Source organism: Pantherophis guttatus, chromosome 10, assembly GCF_059756535.1.
Source record: "Pantherophis guttatus breed Tessera chromosome 10, ASM5975653v1, whole genome shotgun sequence".
NCBI lineage: Eukaryota > Metazoa > Chordata > Lepidosauria > Squamata > Colubridae > Pantherophis > Pantherophis guttatus.
Window position 1 is genome coordinate 30455606 of NC_142072.1, and position 24075 is coordinate 30479680.

At 43.2% G+C, this 24075-nt stretch overlaps 1 protein-coding gene across 2 annotated transcripts in view; it reads right to left on the minus strand.

The window, feature by feature from the left end:
* GRIK3 (glutamate ionotropic receptor kainate type subunit 3) overlaps window positions 1–24075 on the minus strand; it is a 397845-nt gene that overhangs the window by 329211 nt on the left and 44559 nt on the right. Inside the window, exon 1 of one of the 2 annotated variants that reach the window (XM_060691366.2) lies at window positions 1495–1612. The exons of the other annotated variant lie outside the window; for it this stretch is intronic. Within the exon in view, the coding sequence (XP_060547349.2) occupies window positions 1495–1582 (88 nt within the window). The 5' untranslated portion in view covers window positions 1583–1612. Of the gene's footprint in view, window positions 1–1494; window positions 1613–24075 lie in introns of those variants that run through there. 2 annotated transcript variants of the gene reach the window in all.

The following is a 24075-nucleotide window of genomic DNA, read 5'->3' on the forward strand; positions in this document are numbered from 1 at the left end:
TATCTATTAATATATATAGTACTATTTTCCCTATTTGTATTTTCCCATTTTATTAATATATTTTCTCATTATTCATCATCTCTTAACCTTTTTAAAATTCCATCATTTATTGACTTTTTAGTCAGCCTTTTATCTCTCTCTCTTGGAATTTAGTAGCTCTTCTTAATATTTTTGTGCCTACTGAACATTCCCTTCTGGATACCCTTTGTCTCTCTCTGCTGTATTATTTGAACACCCATCAACAAGACTTCCTCTTTTTTTTAAAGAGATTTTTTTTCTTTAAATCTTTCTCTTTTTTTAAAGAGATTTTTCTCTTTTCTCTCTGTTCTATTATAAGCTTTTGTGGAGTTATCTAATTGATTCCTACTTATTAATCCTTTCTCTTCTTTAGTTTTAGCTTCTTACGTCTCATTTTGATTTTTCCCTTCCACTGCTTCTTCTAATTTCTCATCTATTTCTTGAATATCGTGTTCCTCTTTTCTCAATTATTGTGTGACTTCTACATTCATTTCTGTGTCTTTAAACAATCTCCTTGTCTCCTTATTTTTCTTTATAGATTCACGCACGCTTTTAGCATCAAGAATATTTCTTCATATGCCTCTATTATCCCCTGTATTTTATAACAATTTAATAAAAATTACTCAGTATATTTTTATAGTTCCAACATCTCAATATTTAAAAACTCCTGCTTAATAAAATTTCATCAATCCCATAATTATACCTCCAAAACCCCTAAATTTATGATCTTTAAAATTCTTAATAATTTACAGCCTTGTAGTTTCCAATTATATATCTTCCCAATTGTCCAAATTTTAAAGTCTTATTTAACTTTCCTTCTTTCTCTTCTATCACCTTTCTTCGTCTCGTAGAATGTTCTATTGAATAACATTAATAGTCCAAATCCAAGTTAATCCACTAGATTCCTCCAATCTTTCAGATCCATAATCCAATAACCAATTTTAATAAAGTTTAGTTATTTGCAAGTTAGTTCCTTTTAAAAATCTTTAGAAGGGAAAAAAAAATCTCATTAAATATTCTCAAATTATCCAAGTCATCTTCTAACATAAAGTCAAGGTCAGGCCGTCTTCCAGATGTTATTACTTCTATTCTGTGTATTAGACTTTGTGTGTATTGAGTTGACTTTCTCTGAGTATACTGCGGCTATAGTGCTGTAGTACTATTCTTCCAGTAGATGGCTCTCTTATTCCCAAATCCAATGTTAAACAGTCAAAAACAGCTGATTATCCAATAAATCCAGGGGGGTTAAAAATACAAATAAACAAGACAGTTTCTCCCAAAAATCACCTTTTAAATTCTTTAAGCTTTTTTCAAGCTTTCTGTGTGTTAAAGCTTCTTTTGCTTCTTTTGCCTCTTGATTTTCACGTTTTTTTGCCCCTGTGTATTTAGTCGCCACTTTCTTAGGCTTGAAAGTTATCTTTTAAAATTCTTGTACTTAAAGCAGGTCTTTAGAGTAAAAGTTGGTAATTAACTCACCCAGTTTCAATGCTCTGTCCATGAACCGCTCCAGCACAAATCTTGTGGTTCGGGTTGTCCCAGCATGTGACTGCCAAAAACTGTCCATCGTCCCTGCTGTTGTTCGGGAGAGCTTGCTTCGGACCTAACGAGGAAATTGCGAGTTCCACGTGGTCAGCAAAGCGCCTCTCCTTCCTTCACCACTCCTACAAGGCAGCTATGACCCCGGAGTGTCTCCCGACAGCAGTTACCGGCTGGATTTCGCAAGGCTCGGTGGAGCCCGCTATTTTACAGCTGTTCTCGCCGCGATATCAACCAGAAGTCAAATATAATATTGGAACATGCTATCATCACCCCTAGTCTTTCTTTTCATTAAACTAGACATACCCAATTCCAGCAACCGTTCTTTATACTGTATGTTTTATCCTCCAGTCCCCTAATCATCTTTGTTGTTCTTCTTTGCACTCTTTCCAGAGTCTCAACATCTTTTTTACATTGTGGAGACCAAAACTGGATGCAGTATTCTAGGTGTAGTCTTACTCAGGCCTTATAAAGTGGTACAAACGCTACACTTGAACTTGATTATATCCCTCTGTTGATGCAGCCTAGGACTGCATTAAGCAACCCTTCGGTGATCTGGCAACTTAGGAACTGAAGAGCTAAAAAGCCAGCAAGGAAGAGTGAGACCCCAGGCTCTTCTTCCCCACCTTGCCTTGTAGAGGAGCAGTGTTCCTCCATCCTTCCCTCTCCCAAAGAAGCCATAGGTAAATACTGAGCCTGGTTATCTCATTTTCTCAGATTGCAGAATAAAAACCTGTATGTCGGCCTCCGCCTTTTCTGCTTTGGCTGCCACAGTAATGGGAGGGGGGAGAGCTAGGTAGCATGGGGGGGGAAGCGTGCTGGAGGAAAACGAAACCGATAGTTAAGCCACCGGACTGTATCTTTGAAGCTGCCGTCAGTCCAACAGTCGTGGCATTCCTGATTGATGACGCTGCCAGACGTGTGCTTCCACCTGACCCCTGGGAGACCTTTGGATTGGATGAGTTATTTATTTATTTATTTATTTATTTATTTATTTATTTATTTATTTATTAATTATTCAAACTTCTATACCGCCCTTCTCCTTTCGGACTCAGGGCGGTGGACAGTGGGAGCGGATGCTTTCTATATGCAATTTTCACACGTATTGCCTTAGATTCTGCTTTCCTTTGGTTGCGTTCACTTCATCTTCTAGTAAAAGTACCTTTCTCTATAAACAATGGAGTTTGGGTCATTCTTTCCTGGACTTTGAAGGAAGCACACTTGACACTGTAGCCCAGATGGGTTTAGCAGAACTTGCTAAGCTGTAAAAAGACTATCCAAGATTAACAGTAGCAATGCACTTTATGTTGTGTGAATACAGCTACAGGCTCCTCTTTTTAGAGAACATACGAAACACAGACCATCCTAGTGATAATGATACTGCCACTTGTCCATATTTAATTAATCTAATTGCTTTATCAGGCAATTTAACAAAGTTGTCAGAACAGCTTGCACACAAACTAGCACAATATAAATAAAATACAGACAGCACTTTCTCTGTATGTGCTAGCTATACCCTTTTTTATCTTGAAAGTAAACTTAAATTTTATGAGCAGAATCAATTGTGGCCAGTGACTACACATTTCCCTTTGGACTACAGGCAGTCCTCAATTTGCATCACTTCATTTAATGACTGTTCGGAAGTTAGAGTGGCACTGTAAAAAGTGATTTATGACCATTTTTCACACTTACGACCGTTGTAGCATCCTCATGGTTATCCAAATTCAGATGCTTGCCAACTGACTCACACTTATGACAGTTGCAGTGTCCTGGGTTCACGTGATAACATTTTGCGACCTTCTGACAAGCAAAGTCAAAGGGGAAGTCAGATTCTTTTAACAACAGTATCACTAATTTAACAACTGCAGTGATTCACTTATGAACTGTGGCAAGAAAGATAATAAAATGGGGCAAAATTCACTTAACAAATGTCTTGCTTAGCAACAGAAATTTCTGGCTCAATTGTGGTTGTAAGTTGAGGACTGCCTGTATTTTGTTTCTCAAAACCCAAGTTCAGAGCTCCAGAGCAGGGATGGTCAAACTGTGGCCTGTGGGCCAAACCAGCTCACTGCCTCTTTGCCTGAGAACTAAGAACAGGTGGGCAGAGTCCCAGGGCAGGGGAAAGAATGCTCCAAAGGGCAGCAGACTATCAGCAACATCTGTACTGGAGGGCTGGCACCACTGCTTGGTCTGCAGGCCTGCCAGGTGCATGTGTAGAGCTGGAGGAGAGGTGGTGGGATCCAGCTCTTTACAGAAAAAATTGGCAAACTCCTGCTCTACAGTAGATAGAATAGATATAAAGTTGGTGCATCTCATCAACACTCTTGGGATGGTTCCTCAGTGTGGAACCTGCACAGGAGCCACAATTCGGCTGGCTGAGCTTCAGACCAAATGCCGAAGGTATGACTGAATCAAGGATTGAACCAGTGGTGAAATCTAAAATTTGTTACTACTGGTTCTGTGGGCGTGGCTTGGTGGTGGTGGGGTAATGTGACTGGGTGGGCATGGCCAATTTTTTTTTTAACTTTTAAAACCGTTTTTTTCTACGCGCTTGCAACACAGGACAAAAAGTTTGTTCAGTGTTGCCCAATAATTCTGCTCAGTCAGCTGCCTTTTCTCCCCATCACCTCCCCCCCCACACACAGAGGTAGTCCTTGACTTATGACCATAATTAAGTATGTATGTATTTATTTATTTTATTAAATTTATATGCCGCCCTTCTCCTGTAGGACTCGGGGCGGCGCACAGAATAAAAACATTTAACAATAAATCCTAAAAACAGCCAATATAAAACCCCAAACAGAATAAAATCTTGTAGCAGATCAGGGAAATTGCTGAAACAGCCATGTATTCAGGTCGGTGTGGAAAGTGTGGAGGTCAGGGGCCATCCGGAGCCCGATGGGTAACCCATTCCAGAGGGTCGGTGTGGCCACCGACATTGTCTGGCCGATGGCACCCGGAGGAGGGCAGCCCTAAGTGACCGCACAGGGCGGTGGGAGGCCAGTAGGAGGTGGTCCTGCAAGTACCCCGGGCCCATGCCATGTAGGGCTTTATAGGTGAGAACCAGCACCTTGAAGCGGATCAGAAGGGCAACTGGCAGCCAGTGCAGCTCGCGCAGGAGAGGTGTTACATGGGAGTAACGGGAAGCTCCCGTAACAACCCACATGGCCGCATTCTGGACCAGCTGGACCCTCCGGGTGCACCCCAAGGGCAGCCCCATGTAGAGGGCATTGCAGTAATCCAACCGAGAAATAATGAGAGCATGAGTGACTGTACGGAGGGCATTCCTGTCTAGGAAAGGGCATAACTGGCGCACCAGGCGAACCTGTGCAAAAGCCCCCCTTGTCACGGCCGTCAGATGATCCACCAAGGACAGCCGAGAATCAAGGAGGACGCCGAGATTATGAACCCTTCCAGAGGGAGTCAGCGACTCCCCTCCCATCTGAAGTGATGGGGCAACTAGATCAGATGCCGGCATCCACAGCCACTCAGTCTTGGAGGGTTTGAGTCTGAGCCTGTTTCTACCTATCCAGACCCGTACTGCCTCCAGGCACTGGGACATCACGGAAAGGGCATCCCTGGGTTGGTTTGGGGTGGAGATGTAGAGCTGGGTATCATCAGCATACTGATGATACCTCACCCCGAAACTACGAATAATCTCACCCAGCGGTTTCATATAGATGTTAAAGAGCAGGGGGGAGAGAACCAACCCCTGTGGCACCCCACAAGCAAGGGGCCTCGGGGAGGATCTCTGCTCCCCCCGCACAGACCAACTGCGTACGGCCGAGAGATAGAGAAGAACCACCGTAGAACAATGCCTCCCACCCCCAACCTCCGGAGCCGTCGCAGTAGGATACCATGGTCAATGGTATCGAAAGCCACTGAAAGGTCAAGTAGCATCTGAATGGAAGAAAACCCCCCATCCCGGGCCCGCCAGAGATCATTCACCAGGGCGACCAATGCCGTTTCCGTGCTGTGCCCATGCCTGAAACCCGATTGGTACGGGTCCAGATAATCCATACAAAGTACAAAATTTCTGCTGCTAAGTGAGACTTAAGTGAGTTTTGCCCCATTTTATTACCTTTCTTACCACAGTTGTTAACTAAATCGCTGCAGTTGTTAGGTTAGTAACACAGTTGTAAAGCGAATCTGGCTTCCCCATTGATTTTGCCTGTCAGGAGGTCACAAAAGGGGATCACGTGATCTCGGGATCCAGCAAGTGACATGCCAGTTGCCAAGTGTCCGAACTTTAATCACATGACCATGGGGATGCTGCAATGGTCATAAGTGGCGCGGGCACCACAAGCCCTGGTGGCGCGGCAGACTAAAGCACTGTTATTAACATCAGCTGCCTGCAATTACTGCAAGTTCAAATCAGGCTCAAGGTTGACTCAGCCTTCCATCCTTTCTAAGGTAGGTAAATTGAGGACCCAGATTGTGGGGGCAATAAGCTGACTTTGTATAAAATATATAAAAGTATGAAGGCTATTGCTTAACGCATTGTAAGCTGCCCTGAGTCTCCGGAGAAGGGCGGCATATAAATTAAATTTAAAAAAAAAAGTGTGAAAAACAGTCATAGGTCATTTTTCTCAGTGCCGTTGTAACTTCCCATGGTCACAAAAATGAATGGTTGTATATCAAGGACTATCTGTATTGCTTCCATTTTGTTCAAGCAGGGCAGTATAAAACCTGTCCCCCAACCATTGCACAATAAGCATTTGTGCGTGTGTGGAGTGTATTGTTAAACACATCCACCAGATTCACAGGGAACACAAAGTGTGACTGTTCTAAGTACGACGGTTTCCACAACTTTTAAACGAAGCAGCCTTTAGGGAGACAGAAAGAGTTGGGAAGATGGGTTCATAGAGAATGCAGCAATATTGTCAGACCTGCCATTCCGCTGCACCAGCTCTGCTGAACTAAGTACCAGGTTGTCATGAGTAATGGGGGGGAGGGGGACTTGCAGGGTGGGATGAAATAAAAGAAATTGAAAGCCTCTACTGTCTCCTGAGAGCCACAGGTCACGCAATGGAATGCAACACCTCAAAGTCCAGGCAGCTGGGGACTGTTACCAAAACAATTAGTTTGAATATGACTGGGCACCCACCAATAACCATGGGGGGGTGGGGATGGAGCCTAAGGGGGAAGGTTAACTTCTTGGTTTGAGCTTGAAACCCTAGATTTGGCTTTGCTACCCTGTAGCCACTTGGCACTTTCAACACTCAGGGCCTTGGGAGTCTTTCTTTTCTAGTGACCAAGCTGGGAACACTGACAGATATTCTATACCGATGGAGGTATTTTCCACATCATGCCACCCTTCTTTCCCTGTAGGCACCCTGGCCTTCATATCTCAGTGGGAAGCCTGGGTACAACTTGCTGTGACTGGAGGCTGATGCTTCACTGCAGGTAGTCTGGCTTGCTACAGATTTCTCTCTGGGAAGAAGCCACAGCTCAGCTGCTCTGCATGTGGCTGGGCCAGAAATTCTTCTCTGAAATCTGGAGATGCAACAGGCAGTGTGGATAATTTGGCAGTGCATGGCAACCTTCAAGGCCCCTCATCCAGCATTACTTTCTGATTTTTCAGTTACAATTTGCTTTCAGGATTATTTTGTAGTGCTTTGCAAATAGTAACAGTAACAGAGTTGGAAGGGACCTTGGAGGTCATCTAGTCCAGCCCCCTGCTCACGCAGGAGACCTGTACTAGGGATCTGAACCACCAAACTGCCAACCTTTCTGATCGACAAGCTTGCAGAGGACAATAGGTGCAAAAAAGGATCATAAACACAGAAGTGAACATCTTTACATAAAGACACATGAACCCTGACGCTGGGTAATCTGGGGACTGAGAGTTGCTTTAGCAACTATTCAATAAATGCTGGAAGTTATGCAGGTATTCCTCAACTTATGACCACAACTGAGCCCAAAATTTCTTCTGCTAAGCAAGACAGTTGTTAAATGAGTTTTGCCTCATTTTACAATCTTTCCTGCCACAGTTGTTAAGTGAATCATCACAGATATTAAGTCAGCAACATGATTGTTGCATGAATCTGGCTTTCCCATTGACTTTCAACAAATGAACAAGCAAACGTGGAAAACTCTTAAAAATATCATCGGTTACAGCAAACCTCCTTCCCAGGCTGAAGGAAATCAGCAACTGGCAGATGACCTGAATGTGTTTTACTGCAGGTTTGAAAGGAAACTACAGCCACCTATCTCCACAACCCCCATCTCAGACACACCAACAACAGCCAAGCCTCCTACAACTGATCCCATCCCATTGGGTTCACAACCCCTAGTGATCACAGAAAAGGAAGTACAAGACCTATTTCACAGACAAAAGCCAGGAAAAGCTCCAGGTCCAGATAAGGTAACTCCTTCTTGTTTAAAAGAATGTGCTGACCAATTGGCCCCCATCTTCACCCATATCTTCAATAAATCACTAGAGATGTGCTATGTTCCTTCTTGCTTCAAATGCTCTACTATCATCCCAGTGCCAAAGAAGCCCACCATCAAGGAACTGAACGACTACAGACCAGTTGCTCTAAAATCTGTAGTCATGAAAACCTTTGAAAGGCTAGTGCTGTCTCAGTTGAAAACCATCACGGATCTGCTGTTAGACCCCCTGCAATGTGTATACTGAGCAAATAGATCAACAGATACCTTTCTAACAAACAGGAAGCAGCAGGTGAAGCTAAGCAGAATTGCATCAGATACCTGTACAATTAGCAATTAGCCCCAAGGCTGTGTGCTCTCCCCACTTCTCTTCTCTCTGTATACCAATGACGGCATCTCTAACGATCCATCTGTTAAAGTACTGAACTTTGCAGATGACACAATAGTGATCGGCTTCATTCGAGACAATGATGAATCTGCATACAGATGGGAGGTTGAACAACTAGCCTCGTGGTGTGACCGGAACAATATAGAACTGAACACACTCAAAACCATAGAAATAGTGGTAGACTTTAGAAGAAATCCTCCCATACTACCACCTCTCACAATACTAGACATCACAGTATCAACAATAGAGACCTTCAAATTTCTAGGTTCTACCATATCGCAAGATCTAAAATGGACACCCAACATCAAAACCATCATCAAAAAAGCACAACAAAGAATGTTCTTTCTGCGCCAACTCAGAAAGCTCACATTGCCCAAGGAGCTGCTGATCCAGTTCTACAGAGGAATTATTGAGTCTGTCATCTGCACCTCTATAATTGTCTGGTTTGGCTCTGCAACCCAACAAGACAGACACCGACTTCAGAGGGTAATTAGAACTGCAGAAAAAACAATTGCTACCAACCTGCCTTCCATTGAGGACCTGTATACTGCATGAGTCAAAAAGAGAGCTGTGAAAATATTTACAGACCCCTCACATCCTGGACATAAACTGTTTCAACTCCTACCCTCAAAACGATGCTATAGAGCACTGCACACCAGAACAACTAGACACAACAACAGTTTTTTTCCCGAACGCCATCACTTTGCTAAACAAATACTTCCCTCAACACTGTCACACTATTTACTAAGTCTGCACTACTATTAATCTTCTCATCATTTCTATCACCCATCTCCTCCCACTTTTGACTGTATGACTGTAACCTTGTTGCTGGTATCCTTGCAATTTATATTGATATTGTTTCCTGATTGCTTATTTGTAATCTAGGACTATAATTAAGTCTTGTACCTTATGATTCTTTATGAACGTATCTGTAAGGATTGCCTCTCCTTCCAACTTAAGAAAGTAAAAACTCTTGAAATGTAATAGTTCAAAAGGATCCTTTTATTAAGCAGAAGTGAAAGCAACCCAGTTTAAAGCAAGATCTGAATACCCTTATGCAAGACAAGTAGGATTAAAGCAGTAGAGACCCTTCCCTTTAAGTCAGAATGCAGATTTTAGCCAATACACAAGTGTGAAGATGTTTTCTTTACTAGTTTCCCTAAGAACCCGAGCAACCATGTATTCACACCATTATCCTTTAAAGTGAAACAATCCACATGGCTATCATAAACATTCCTCTATGTTAAGAGGGTTCTTTGGCACCAGGATATAGGTTGTAAAATATCTGTTGACACAGGCAATGCTATCAAATCGAATCAAAGTCTCCCCCTTTTTCCAAATAATAATAATAATAATAATAATAATAATAATAATAATAATAATAATAATAATAATAATAATAATAATAATAATAATAATAATAATTTTATTTCTATACCGCCCTTCTCCTGAAGGACTCAGGGCAGTGTACAGCCTATTAAAAACACAAAAATATACAGACATCACTTAAAAAATAATTAAAATTATTAAATAATTTCGGTCAAATTAAAACCCAAAAATTTAAAACACCCAATTTAAAATCCTTTACATTGATAGCCTGGCCTGGTGGAACAGCAGGGTCTTGAGGGCACAGCGAAATACACGGAGGTTGGAGATCTTGTGCAATTCCGGGGGCAGTTCATTCCACAGGGCAGGAGCTCCCACAGAGAAGGCCCTCCCCCTGGGTGTCGCCAGCCGACGTACCTTGGCTGATGGCACCCTGAGGAGCCTCTCTCTGTGGGAGCCGGCTGGCCGGTGGGAGGCTACTGGTGGCAGAAGTCGGTCTCGAAGGTACCTGGGTCCTAAGCCATGGAGCGCTTTAAAGGTGGTGACCAATACCTTGAATCACACCCAGAAGACCACTGGGAGCCAGTGCAGCTCGCGCAGGAGGGGTGTCACATGGGCACAAGTTGCGCCCATAACCACCCACGCAGCCGCATTCTGGATCAGTTGGAGCCTCCGAGTGCTCTTCAAGGGGAGCCCCATGTAGAGAGCATTACAGTAGTCCAGCCGGAAGGTGACCAAGCGTGTGCAAGGCATTCTGGTCCAGAAAGGGCCGCAACAGGCGAATCAGGCGAACCTGATAAAAAGCCCCCCTGGCCACGGCCGTCATATGCTCTTCTAAAGACAGCCGTGCATCCAGGAGGATCCCAGATTACGAGCCCTCTCTGTGGGGGGCAAAGATTCACCCCCAATAGTCAGCAATGGCACCAGCTGACTATATCGGGACGCCAGGAGCCACAGCCACTCGGTCTTGGCAGGGTTGAGTCTGAGCCTATTTCTCCCCATCCAGACCCGCACAGCCTCCAGGCAGTGAGACATCACACCAAGGGCATCATTGGGGTGGTCTGGGGTGGAGTTGTACAGCTGAGTATCCTCAGCGTACTGATGAACTCTCACCCCAAAACCACAGATGATCTCGCCCAGTGGCTTCACATAAATGTTGAACAGAAGGGGCGAGAGGACCAACCCTTGCGGCACTCCGCAAGTGAGGTGACGCGAGGTTGACCTCTGCCCCCCTGCCAACACAAACTGCAAGCGGTCGGAAAGGAAGGAGGAGAACCACCACAGCACGGTGCCCCCTATTCCTAACCCCTTCAACCACTGCAGCATGATACCATGGTCGATGGTATCAAAAGCCACTGAGAATCTAATAGGACCAGGACAGAGGAACAACCCCTATCCCGAGCCCTCCAGAGATCATCCACCAATGCGACCAATGCCGTTTCTGTGCTGTACCCCCGCCTGAAGCCCGACTGTTACGGGTCCAGATAGATAGCTTCATCCAGGTACCGGGGAAGCTGTCGTGCCACCACACTCTCAACAACTTTCGCTGTTGTGGCTCTGTTGCCTGAGCCTGGGCTATCGACAGATGCAGACTCTGAGAGTGAGGGAGAGGACTTGGCAAGGTCTCCCTCTCCAGGACCCTCCCCTCTGGCAATGCCTCCAGAGGACACTGAAGGCCAAGAGATAGGCCCAGAGCCAAGCACGTCCCCGCAGCCACAGGTGGACAGCGATGAAGGAGATAAGTGCTGGCTGGATCCTCGGCAGCGGCGCAGGGAGAAGTGTGCGCAGCAGAGGGGAAGGCGTGCCAGAGATTAGCTGAGTCACTGGACCACACCCCACAGGGTATAAATATGGGTGTGGTGAACGGTTCAGTTTGTGATGAGCAAAAACTAGAAATAATCCATGATCTCTGCGTTACTGGACTTCTGCCTGCCTTGTCAGACTGCATTTGGACTAATCCTTGTATTGTTGAAACTTTGCCTGCTTTATCGGAATGCTTGCAGTCTAATCTTTGTTTTGTGTGAGTAAAGTCTGAATTGGCAGCTAGCCACTGGGTTGCTGCCAGCTTTATCTTCAAAGATTTTGTCGTGTGGCTTATTAACTCCGGGCCGTCTGTGGGGGTGCGTGTGTGGGACGGGGACAAAACACTTCGCCACAAAACGAAGGTTGGAGACCGGACAGTAGTTGGCTAATTCAGCCGGGTCCAGGGATGGCTTCTTGAGGAGGGGCCTCACCACCTCCTCTTTTATTATTATTATTATTAAAAAGTTTTACAAGAAGAAAATTTTTTTCCCCCCAATGTTCCCCCCACTCTTTCCCTCCCCTCATCCCACTCTCCCCCCCCCCGACTTCCCAGAGCAAAATACAAGGTATTTCAGTTAACAATCATAAGCTAAATTAACCTACCTATCCTCAGACTACTAACTCCCCCCCTGAAACCTTAACTCCACTATAGATAATATAATACTTCTAATACTTAGTGTTCATTCATCGCCATTTCTGCTAAGTTCGTTACTTTCAGTATCCACTCTTCAATAGTAGGCAAAGAGTCGTTCTTCCAGTATTGCGCTATCAACAGCCTAGCTGCTGATATTAAGTTCAAAATCAATTTAGTCTCTAATACTGTACAATCCATTGTTATACCCAGTAGAAACAATTGAGGAGTAAATTTCAACCTTCTTTTCAAAATGTTCTGCATCACCCACCAAATTTTTATCCAAAATGCCTTGATTTTCTTACAGGTCCACCATATATGATAATAGGTTGCATCATCACATTCACATCTCCAACATTTAGTTTGCAAATTCGAGTACATGGTAACTTTTTAGGATCTAAGTGCCATCTATAAAACATTTTATAAAAATTCTCTCTCAAATTTTGTGCTTGCGTAAATTTAACATTTCTGACCCAAATCTTTTCCCATGTTTCCATCATCACTGGTTCCTGAAAGTTTTGTGCCCATTTTATCATACAATCCTTAACCAATTCCGTTTCTGAATCTATTTCCAATAAAGCATTATACAACCTTTTAATATGCATCTGACTCTGATCTCTAATCTGTTTCACCAGATTTTCCTCATTTTGCATGACACCAATTTTTTGATCTTCCCTCCATCTAGCTTGAAGCTGATCATACTGAAACCAAGTATAAATTATCCCTTCTTCTTTTAATACATCTAAAGATTTCAGTTGCAGCTTACCCCGTTCCAAAAGAGGAAGCTCTTTATAAGGTTTTTTTTTTATAAAAACCTCTGTTTTTTGCTCTATACTTATATTTTCTATTGCATGTCTGGGATTTGCCCATATGGGTATCTTATAATTTAGCTTATATTGATACTTTTTCCAAACCCTCAACAACGCATTTCTAAGTATATGACCCTTAAACACTTTATCCACTTTTTTTTCATATAACAGATAAGCATGCCATCCATATAACAAATCATAACCTTCTATGTTTAATATTCTTTCTTCAGTTAAGTTAAACCAGTCGCTAATTTGTGATAAAGCAGCTGCTTCATAGTACAATCTTCCTTTAAGAATCTATCTATATCTATACCTTGTATTGAGTCACTAGCATATAACTTTGTATAAAATTCTAAAAAAGCCTTTTTAATCATATTCTGTTGGTAAACTTCCTTACCTCTAAATTCTATCTTACCAATGACTCGTGATTTCTGTTTTTTCCTCAACATGTAGGCCAACCACCTACCTGGTTTATTGGCATTACAAAATGTATTATGTTTAGCATATTGTAAGCTGGTTGCCACCTGATCAGCCATTAACATATTAAATTGCCCTCATAATATATTTATTGTTTCTTTAACCTTCTTATCTCCTGGATTAAGTATAAGTAATTGTTCTTTCTTTTTTTATTTCTTCCTCTATCTCTTTCTGCTTCTTTTGTTGTTTTAGTCTATGTTTATTATTCATATGTATTAACATGCCCCTCATATAAGCCTTACTAGCATCCCAAACCATTTTCATAGTGGTACCCTTGTTCATATTAATAGCAAAAAATTCTTTCATTTGTTTTTTAAGCTCTTTCACATTTTCTTCATATCTAAATAAATTTTCATTTAACCTCCAAGACCTTCTTTCTCCCTTCTCCTGTTCAAATTCCGCCCAAACCGGACTATGATCAGTTAGAGTTCTTGGACATATTTTTGTCTTCTTCACCCTAGAAATAAAATCATTTGTGGTTAGTATAAAATCAATCCTGGAGAAGGATTGATGTCTATCAGAAATAAAAGTAAAGTCTCTTTCCTCCACGTTGCGTTCTCTCCAAATATCTCTCAATTCTTTATCTTCCATCATATCAAAAAAAGATTTAGGTAATTTTGCACGTATTGAAATCTTTGATAAACTTTTTTTATCTTTCTGTGTGTCTATTACTCCATTCCAGTCACCCATTAATATAAAAGATTTATAATCCCATTGTGTTATTTTAGTATGTAAAAATTTATAAAACTTATCTTGTTGCTGATTAGGGGCATATATTCCAATTAAAAGCATTTTTCCAGTCTGTGTTAGTAATTCAATTGCAATATATCTTCCTTGATCATCTGCCTCAATTAAATTAGCTGATAATCCTTTCCTTACATATATGACTAACCCATTTTTCTTCTCTGGCGCTGATGCCACAAAGTGTGTACCTAATCTTGAATTTATAATTTAGTTGCCATCTTTAGCCTTTCGAAGCCGCATGAGCATCAGCTGAAGATCCTCCTCCACCTTACTCTTCGGCCTAGCCCCCCCCCCCACTGCTTCTGTTTTCTGGACTTCTTGAGACAAATCTTGAGATTATTGCATTTTTAATGGTTGTTCTTTATAAGTTGATCGGGTCAGTCACCTGCGCACCTTCCGCCGCGCGCTTAAGACTTTTCTATTTTATCAAGCTGGCCTGGCCTAAATCTTCCCCCTTTTTAAATGTGGAAATTTTAATTTTTTAAATTTTAAATTCGTCTTATTTATAGGGGTATGGGTAAGGCGTTTTAAATTGGGGAGCCATTTTAGATTTAATTCTGTTTTAAACGTATTTTAAATTGTTTATATTGTATGTTTTTAATTTTGGCTGTTCACCGCCCCGAGTCCTTCGGGAGAAGGGGCGGTATAAAAATCTAATAAAATAATAAATAAATAAATAAATAAATAAATTGTGCTTTCGGCTCTCCCTTCTTAGCTGGTTCCAAAGTTGGGGGTAAACCCCCAAGATCTTCCATGATAATTCCCCCAGCTGCAACTTCAGCATAAGTTTGTATCTGCTTTCCATCTTTTTCTTGTTGTATAATCTCCATTTTCTTCCTCCCCCCCCCCCCCCGGTGAAGGTGGGTATCCAGCCTTTAAAATATTGACATAAAAATCTTTTGCCTTCCAGACTGTGTTTAACCGGTATCTTTCTCCACTGTAGGTCACTATTAGACCAGTTGGAATGTCCCATCTGTATGCCACTTGTTGATTTCTCAGCTCATTTACCAAAAAGCCAAAGTCTTTTCTACTTCTCAACATCTTTGGAGGGATCTCTTTCAAAACCACCACTTCTTGCCCAGCCACCTGAACCTTATTCTTGTAGGAAGCTTGTAAAATGTCATTTCTAATCCTTCTGGTTGTAAAATAAATCACCACATCTCTTGGCAGCTGTCTTTGTCTTGCCAGCCAGGAGTTAACCCTGTAGATTTTATCAATTCGGCTTGCCACATCTTCTGGTCTTTCTTTAATTATCTCTGCAATAGCATCAGCACAAATATGCTTTAAATTTTCTTTGCTGTTTTCTTTCAGGCCTCTCAATCTCAAAGCAAACTCCATGGACCTGTATTGTAACATTACCAATTCATCATCCACTTTCTCTGTTTTGGTCATGACATCCAAATTTAAATTGGCTTCATTAATTTCTTCCACTTTCTCATCCAGCTGGATAACAAGTTTTGATAGTCCTGATACAGCATCATCGTGCTTTATTGCAACCACTTCTTTAATTGACTTTATATCCTCCTCAACTTTCTTTAGTTTCCCTTCCACAAGTACTGTTAAATTATTCATTGCTGTGGCTTGATTATTCATAGCTTCTTTCATTGCTGTTGCTTGACTGTTCATGGCTTCTTCATAAATTCTTTAAAGTCATTAAAAGCAGCCTCCTGACTCTGTGAATCAGCAGGAAGTTGTGCTTTCTGTGTCACCACTGACACAACTGGAGAACCTCCCCCTCCTTTAACAACTTCTGGCTTAACTTGTTTAGAAGCTATCTTTTTTTTTTTCTCTTTTAAAAAGATTTTTTTTTTCAAAGCCTCAAAGTCCCTTGAACAACTTTAAAATACTTGTAATTTATAGTCTCTAATTTATCAGGCAAGATAGTCTTTTCTTCACAAGCTCTCACTTCCCAGCAGCTTTAATCCACTCTTCCGGTACAAAGTTCTCAATAAGCAATTACTTTTGTTTCTGACTTTCACTTTCAAAACCATAACAAAGGCGCCATCTTCAGCCTCCAGCTCAAAGAAATTCAGTTTGAAACAAAGTAATTCCGGAGTTAAGCTCTGTTACTTTTAATGCTTGTTCTCCTGTTTCCGCTCTGCCTGCGCTTGTAATCAATCAAACTCACTTTTTGACAGCAGGATCGGATCACGGCTTCTAGCTCTGCTTCCACAGAGTAGTCCAGGCTTCGGAGCTTCTTCGCGGGCTGGCTGGGGAGCTCTCACCCTCCAAGCCTCTGGAATTATTCCAGAGGACTTTCGGGGAGCTCTACTCTCGCCCACCGGCTTTCCTCTCCTTCTTTTCCTGAAGGGGAGGTTTTTCAGCCACCAGACAGCCAATTTGCACTGTCAAAGCGACTTTTACAAAGTCACGGGGCTGGCGGTCTAAGGAGACCATCCACAAAGCCTGCGGTGCCAACCGGAAGTCTCCACCGCCTCTTTCAAGGTGGCGGGAAAGGCACACTCACTCAGAGAAGCACTTATGGAGCCAGCCTCGTGTAACCTCCCGGGAGGCCAGTACCAACCAGGAGGGACATGGGTCCAATAAACATGTGGCAGCACTAATCTTACCCAGAACCCTGCCCACACCCTCAGGAGCCACAGGATCAAACTCCTCCCAGATAATATTCTCAAGACCTACCCCCGTCTCCCCCCCGGACTCACCCAGTCAGAGTCCAAGCCTTTCCGAATCCGAGCGACTTTATCATGCAGGAATTGCACAAAATCCTCAGCACGACCCTGCAATTGAATGGCAGTATCATTTTTAGGGATCTGAAATTTTATTTTATGATATTTTATGTACACTGAGAGCATAACCACCAAGACAAATTCCTTGTGTGTCCAATCACACTTGGCCAATAAAAATTCTATTCTATTCTATTCTTTGCTTGTCAGAAGATCACAAAAGGATATCACGTGACCCTGGGACACGGCGACTGTCATAAATATGAGCCAATCGCCCAGCATCTGGATTTTGATCACGTGGCTGGTTGTGTGAAAAATGGTCATGAGTACCTTTTGTCAGAGCAAATGGTTGCAACTTTTGGATTATCTGTACTGTAATAGACATTGATTTGTATTCATCAGACTACAATTCCTAGGATTCTTTAGGGGAAAAGGCTAGTTATAATCTCTAGTAATGAGCAAGCCCTCCCCCACAGCATCCCATCTATCACACCTGCCAAGAGAGGCAGCTCTGTGTGTACAGATGCCCTCAAGCAAGTGTCTGACCTCAGAGCAAGATGGAAGCTGCAACTCAGTGTAATGGGATCTTCAATTAGTTTAATAAGGTACGAACATGGGAAAGAAAATACAGGTAGTTCTTGACTTACGACCACAATTGAGCTCAAAATTTGTTGCTAAGCAAGACAGTTCTTAAGTGGATTGTGACCCATTTTACAACTTTTCTTGTCACTCTTGTTACATGAATCACTGTTCTTAAGTTAGGGTTAGGGTCAGGGTTAGGGTCACAAAAGGTCACAAAAGACATCACATGATCCCAGGACACTGTGACAGGCATAGATTCGAGCCAGTTACAAAGCGCCTGAATTTTGATCACTTGACTATGAGGATGCTGCAACTTTGTCCAGTGCCATTGTGACTTTGAATGATTATTAAATGAAAGGTTGTAAGTCGAGGACTATCTGTGTACTATGTTTCATCTTTGGAGGCAGCTCTTTCAGATCATATAACAAATCTGTTCTGTTCTATTCTTTATTACTTGTACAACCCAGCCCCTCTTTCACTACTACTTCCCTCCCCAGCAACATATGAAGAAAAGGCAGGGCAGGGCAGGGCGGGATGGGCGGGCAGGCAGGCAGGCAGGAAGGAAGGAAGGGAGTCCCAATAATGTTAAGCCCCAGATATTTTGCTATTGTATCCAACTGATGTTTTCTATATATCTGATTTAAAATCAATGGATCCAGAGACAAAGAGGGGAGCCAGGTACCAGGCAGTCTCACACAGAGGCCAGAGCAAGCAAGAGCAGGAGGGACATATCTGTGTTCCATGTAGGCCGACAACCTAGGAGATCCTGGACCCCAGTGATGCTGGAAGAAATGAGGGTCCCAGTGTCTGGAAAGCGGCGGCTCTCAAACCTATTCACTATGCTTCTTGTTAGGCCTGGCTAAGTAATGGGGGGCAGAGGGAGAGAGCCCCTCCCCACTAGAGTATACCGCCCAACGTGTATGTCTTTGTTAGGCTAATGTCAAGATGCTGCACGATTCAAACAGCATTCCCAGAAAAATTAAATATGTTCACTGACACAGCAAAGTGTTTTCACCCTCCGTGTAACCTTCACGGTTTCTGTACAAAATCTATCAGTCTGTAAACTATTCCTCTGTGAATGCTTACCAATTATTATGCAAATGCTTTGCAGTATGTTACTGCTATTCTCTTTAAACACCAAGAAGCACATCTACCGATAGCTCCTCAGCTGCATTATATCAATAAACAGCACGGGATCTGTAGCCCCAGTTTCAGCTATGAAGACAAAACATGGATTATTACTGCAGGTGCTCAGGATCTCCCTTCCTCTTACCCTCCTCTGTGCACACTCGGCCAGGCCCAGAACATGGGATTTACTCAAGGGCCCTGGGAGCTTCCATGCAAAACCCCCCCGGTTCTTGCCCACTTCCTCTGTGCCCATCTTGGCCTCTGGCAATCGCAAGCCTTGATAGTACAGTGGTCTGCGGACCCTGTTATTAACACAGCTGCCTGCAATTTACTGCTGGTTCGAATCTCTCCAAGGCTCAAGGTTGACTCAGCCTTCCATCCTTTCTAAGGTAGGTGAAATGAGGACCCAGTTTGTGTGGGCAATAAACTGACTTTGTATAAAAATACAAAAGTATGAAGGCTATTGCTTAATGCACTGTAAGCCGCCCTGAGTCTCCGGAGAAGGGCGGCATATAAATCAAATTAAAAAAAAAAAACAAGCAATGACTTATGTAGGGTGGAAGTGATGTGGGGGGGAGGCTATAACAGAAATATTGAATAGGAACTTATGAATTTATAAATGTAAATCAATTGCTTTCTGCCTCCACTCCCGCCAACTTGTTCAAAAAGTGCCTTTGGGTGGACTGGTTGCAAAAGCTCTCTAACAGCCCTGTCAATCAATGACTTCTGTACTCCCATTCCCATCATAAGAGGTGCTTTATTCCTTCCTTCCTTCCTTCCTTCCTTCCTTCCTTCCTTCCTTCCTTCCTTCCTCACTGCTACCTCAGGGCTACTGTTTGCCGCCAGCCAGAGCTTTGGAGAATGCAGAAAGTTCAAGTCTTCCCATTCCACTACTTGCCCCATTGCACTGCATCACATCTGGCATCTGGGTTTTGACTGACTTGGGTGCAAACACTGAGGAGTTTCCAAGCAATGGCTTCCCCAGTTGCTGGAAGGAGCCAGCAACTGTTTTTGGAGTTCACTCTCCCAAAGAATGTTGCTCTACCTCACATCCAAAGACTTTCTCTCCCTTATCTGAGTGACCCTGTTCTATTTGGAGCAGACCTGCCCATTCATTGCAGTTGAGAAGTAAGATACTTTCCAGCTGCATCTCCCATTCATTTTGGAGCTACACTTTCCATGAGTATTCTAGGTGCACAATGGCTATAACTCTTGCTTGGTAAGTGCTGATATGAAACCCATCAGATGTTTTCATCATTAACTCCCCCCCTTCCCTGAGCTTCCTGGCTTTCTCTGTACATCAAAAAACAGAATACCAGACTTGGAAGGGACCTTAGAGATCTTCTAGTCTAACCTACTGCTCAAGCAGGAAACCCTATATCATTTTGGACTGGCTGTCCAATCTTCTTAAATATCTCCGGTGATGGAGCAGCCACAACCTCTGGAGGCAAGCAATTCCATGGGTAAGTCCTATTGTTTTACTATTCTTTCCATCTTGGCTGAATACTTTACAAGTTCATGCAAGGTGCCTCCATCCAAACAGGACTCTCTGAACTGGCTTCAAGCCAAGCCACCAGAACCCCAGGCAGGAGCAGTGAGCTGAACCAGAAGTATAATGTTAGGATCCTGGGAAGATCCTGCAAAAAAGATAATCAAGCAACAGATCTGCGAACACCTAGAAGCAAGCAAAGTTATAACCAGACACCAACATGGGTTTATCAAAAACAGATCATGCCAAACAAATCTTATTTCATTCTTTGACAAAGTGACTAAGTTAGTGGATCAGCAAAATGCCATGGACATAGTATGCTTGAATTTCGGTAAGGCATTTGACAAAGTAGACCATAATCTAAGTAAGTTAAAAAAAAAAGTGGGATAAACAACCATACTCAACGAGTAGTCCTTAATGGAACTACATCTACATGGAGGGAAGTCAGCAGTGGGATACCACTTTATAATGCCTTGGTAAAATCACACTTTGAATACTGCATCCAGTTTTGGTCACCATAATATAAAAAAGTGTTCCCATATTTGAGAGGCTGCCACAATGAGGAGGGATTCAACCTATTTCCCAAAGCACCAGAAGGCAGGACAAGAAGCAGTGGCTGGAAACTAATCAAGGAGAGACGCAACCTAAAACTGAGGAGAAATTTCCTGACAGAACAATTAACCAGTGGAATGGCTTGCCTTCAGAAGTTGTGGCTTTTAAGAAGAGTCTGGACAGCCACTTGTCTGGAATGGTATAGAGTCTCCTGCTTGTGCATGGGGTTGGGCTACAAGACCTGCAAGATCCCTTCCAAATCTGGTATTGTGACAAAGAACATTCATTGTTCCTCTCTAATTAGTAGCAGTCAGGTGGTAGAGTATCCCAATTTGACTAGCACATAAGCACAAAATGAGCACATCCAGAAGACAGCAGCCAAGATGATAAAGAATCAGGAAGAAAGGAAGAACGATTAGAGGCATTACCATGGAGAAAATAAGAGTGTGAGGAGACATGCTGCCCTCGCTTATATGAAAGAATGTCATGTAGGTTGATGGAGAAAAATTGATAAACGTTTTTCCAGAGAACGAGGACAAAAGACAGAAACTCAACTACAATGAAGTAGATTTGAATGATTATCACAAAGACTTTCCTAGTGATATGAGATATTCAACAATGGGATGCCTCCTTTCTCAGCAGGTGATAAACTCTACTTCTCTAAAAGTGTTTAAACTGAGGCTGGGAGGGCATTTATTTGATATAATAATTTTTATCTACATCACAACATTGGTTCATGTTCAATTTGTTAGCATCAAGATCCTTCTTGCATATACTCCTACCCAGAATGGGTCACACACATTCCATATCCTATACTCGTACAATAATTGTGAACTAAAATATAAAACTTTACAATTATCTTTGTGGAAATTTATCATGCTGGATTTTGACCAGTGTTCCAGCTTGTCAGTGAATATCATCTTGTTCTTGTAGGGTGCTGTCATCTGCAAATGATCATTGTATTTTCTCACCCCTTATTCAAGTTATTTATAAGTATGTTGAATGGAATCTTGCCGCATGTCATTTAACACTTCCTTGCAGATTGATGCAAAGCTGCTGACACACTCATTGTGCAACATAGTGTGCCATACAATACAAGTTGCTTCCTACTCTACTATGATCTCATAGAAATCTTTACTGAAACCTTGCTGAAATCCAGGTAGACTGTCCACTGCATCCCCAAGGTTAACTAAATCTGATCACACAGTCAGTAGTGTTGGGATGACTTGTACTCGTTTTCTATCTGAAGAAGCTTCTTGTATGAGAAGCAAAACATTTTCAAAGGAAAAAAAAAACCAAGTAGATCCAGTTGCCTGTTGGAAAAAGCACCTTTAGGGCAACCTATGACTGAGAATCTCCACAGACTTCCTTGGGTTTGTTCTGTCCTGATCCATTTGACCTTCATTCCCATTTGGGAAAAAGACTGAAGCAGCACAGGAGTGGATGAGCTTTGCCTTCTTCCTGCTTTTTTCCTCAAGGAAGACACGGTGATCTTCAAAATCCAAGGAGCATCAAGCCGTAATAAGAAGCCGCTCTCCATGGTATGTGCAATGGCCATACTACAGCCACTTGTTTCCTTAACCAGCCTAGGTGCAACTGGATTCCAGAGTTAATCCATAAATCCTCCAACAGAACACAGGAGGACAAAGCACCAGCAGCCCATGAGAGCAGCCAAGAACAATTCTTTTCACTTGACTGTTTCACTGTTGCATTCTTCATCACCTGTAGAAGCAGCATCTGTTTCGACTGCCATATCTCCCGCCTCTGTTCCATCTGCATATCTCCTGTGCCAAGAGCCAACTGCCCCTTTCAGCCTGTCCTTGAAATGAAACCCTAAACTTATTTTGGAGGATGAGAAACTCTGGAACAGTGTGGAGTTTGCATGTTTGTCAGCTGGAAAATCAAGGACCTTCTCATGAGAATCGAACCCTCTGCCCCTCCCCAAGGTAATTGTGTGAATCGCTTCAGGGTTGTGGAAGGGAGAAGCAGATCAGATCAGGGTTTAAGCCTGGAATGAGGGAGCAGGCTGAGCTCCTGAGAGTCTTCTGCAGCCCCCTGGTGGGGGGGGGGGGTTGTCTGGATTACTGGGGATTGAATTAAAACTCAAAAGCCTGCATGTATTGGTGTGCATGTGTGTGGCAGCTCTATGAGACTGAGAAGAAAAATTGGCAGAGACAGGCAGAAGCTGAAAACTAGTGTATTAATGGAGTTGTGGCAGAATTATATTCTCCCAGATACTTCATGCCAGAATGCCTGACAGCAGCCACAGACAAATCCGCTGTTTGGGGAATGGAGAAGAAGAGGCTCTGCTGGAGCCAGGAGAGTCACAGGGTATCCTTAACTGATGCAGGGCAACCCTCTTCAGGGACAGCCTGACAGGGACCCCAGATGAGGGGATGGGGAAACAGCACCACCACAATCCCTGGGCCTAAAGGGCCTCTCTAGGAAGCAGCTCCCTAAGGGGAGTTGCTGGGCTATGCAGGTCTGCCTCTTCAGCATCACTATTCAATGTTCTGCCTGTATAGGGGAACATGCATGGGACTTGGCCCTTGAACAGGGGGTTGGACTAGAAGACCTCCAAGGTCCCTTCCAACTCTGTTCTGAATTGAATTGAACCCTCCCCCCCCACCCCCAACAAGCGCTTTGCTTGATATCAGAATTCAGGCAGGCCCCACATGGGTGATCCATGTCAAGGATGTGACCGTTTTTGTCACTCCTCAAATGACAAATCCCTCCAGGATTGCCAAGTAACGTGTGGACTGTTGATCCTGCTTTATTCCATTCATGCTGCCTGTGACTGCAAGTGAAGCAAGAAAAAAGAGCCAAGGTAGAATCCCAGTGGTCCAATAAAGCCCAAGGAACCTCAGGCTCCTCTAGTTCTGGCTTGGAGCATTCAGATACACCCCAGAGCTATTTCATTGCCTGCCGCGGCCCAGGCCCAGCCTGGCTCCACTTAGGAGGAGGCTGAAGACTGGTCACAGAAAAGGCTGCTGGTTGCAGATTAAACAGAGAGATAGGAAGTAAATGTGGCTACCATGCTGCTGGAAGACCTGGCCAAATCCCACCCGTGCATCTCCCCTCTGCACCGACTAGAAGACTTTGCTTCAATTGGCTACTTTCCAAATTCTCCCGTTTGATCTCCACTCCTGTAGCCTGGAAGTCTGCTTTGAGTTTGAATTTGTCTTTTTGAGAAACTGGAACTGTATCTGCCACTTTCTGCCATCCTTTTTCTGAGATCTTGAATAAACAATAGTCAGATTGTGGGCTTTCCTGTGTTTAAATTATGTACTAGCAAGCTCATGGGCACACTCTTGTCTGCTGCTGTCAAGGTCACAAAAAGGCCGCCCAGCCACACGGTATGGGCCGTCCTGCTGGGAGCACTCAGGAATCCAACTTCTCCGCTGGCTCTGATCCAGATATCGTGTTCCACTTCAGCAAGTGGACAAATGTAGATCTGCATCTTTTATTTGTTTTCCCTGTATGTGAAGATGAGATGTTAATGAACTGGCTTTGGA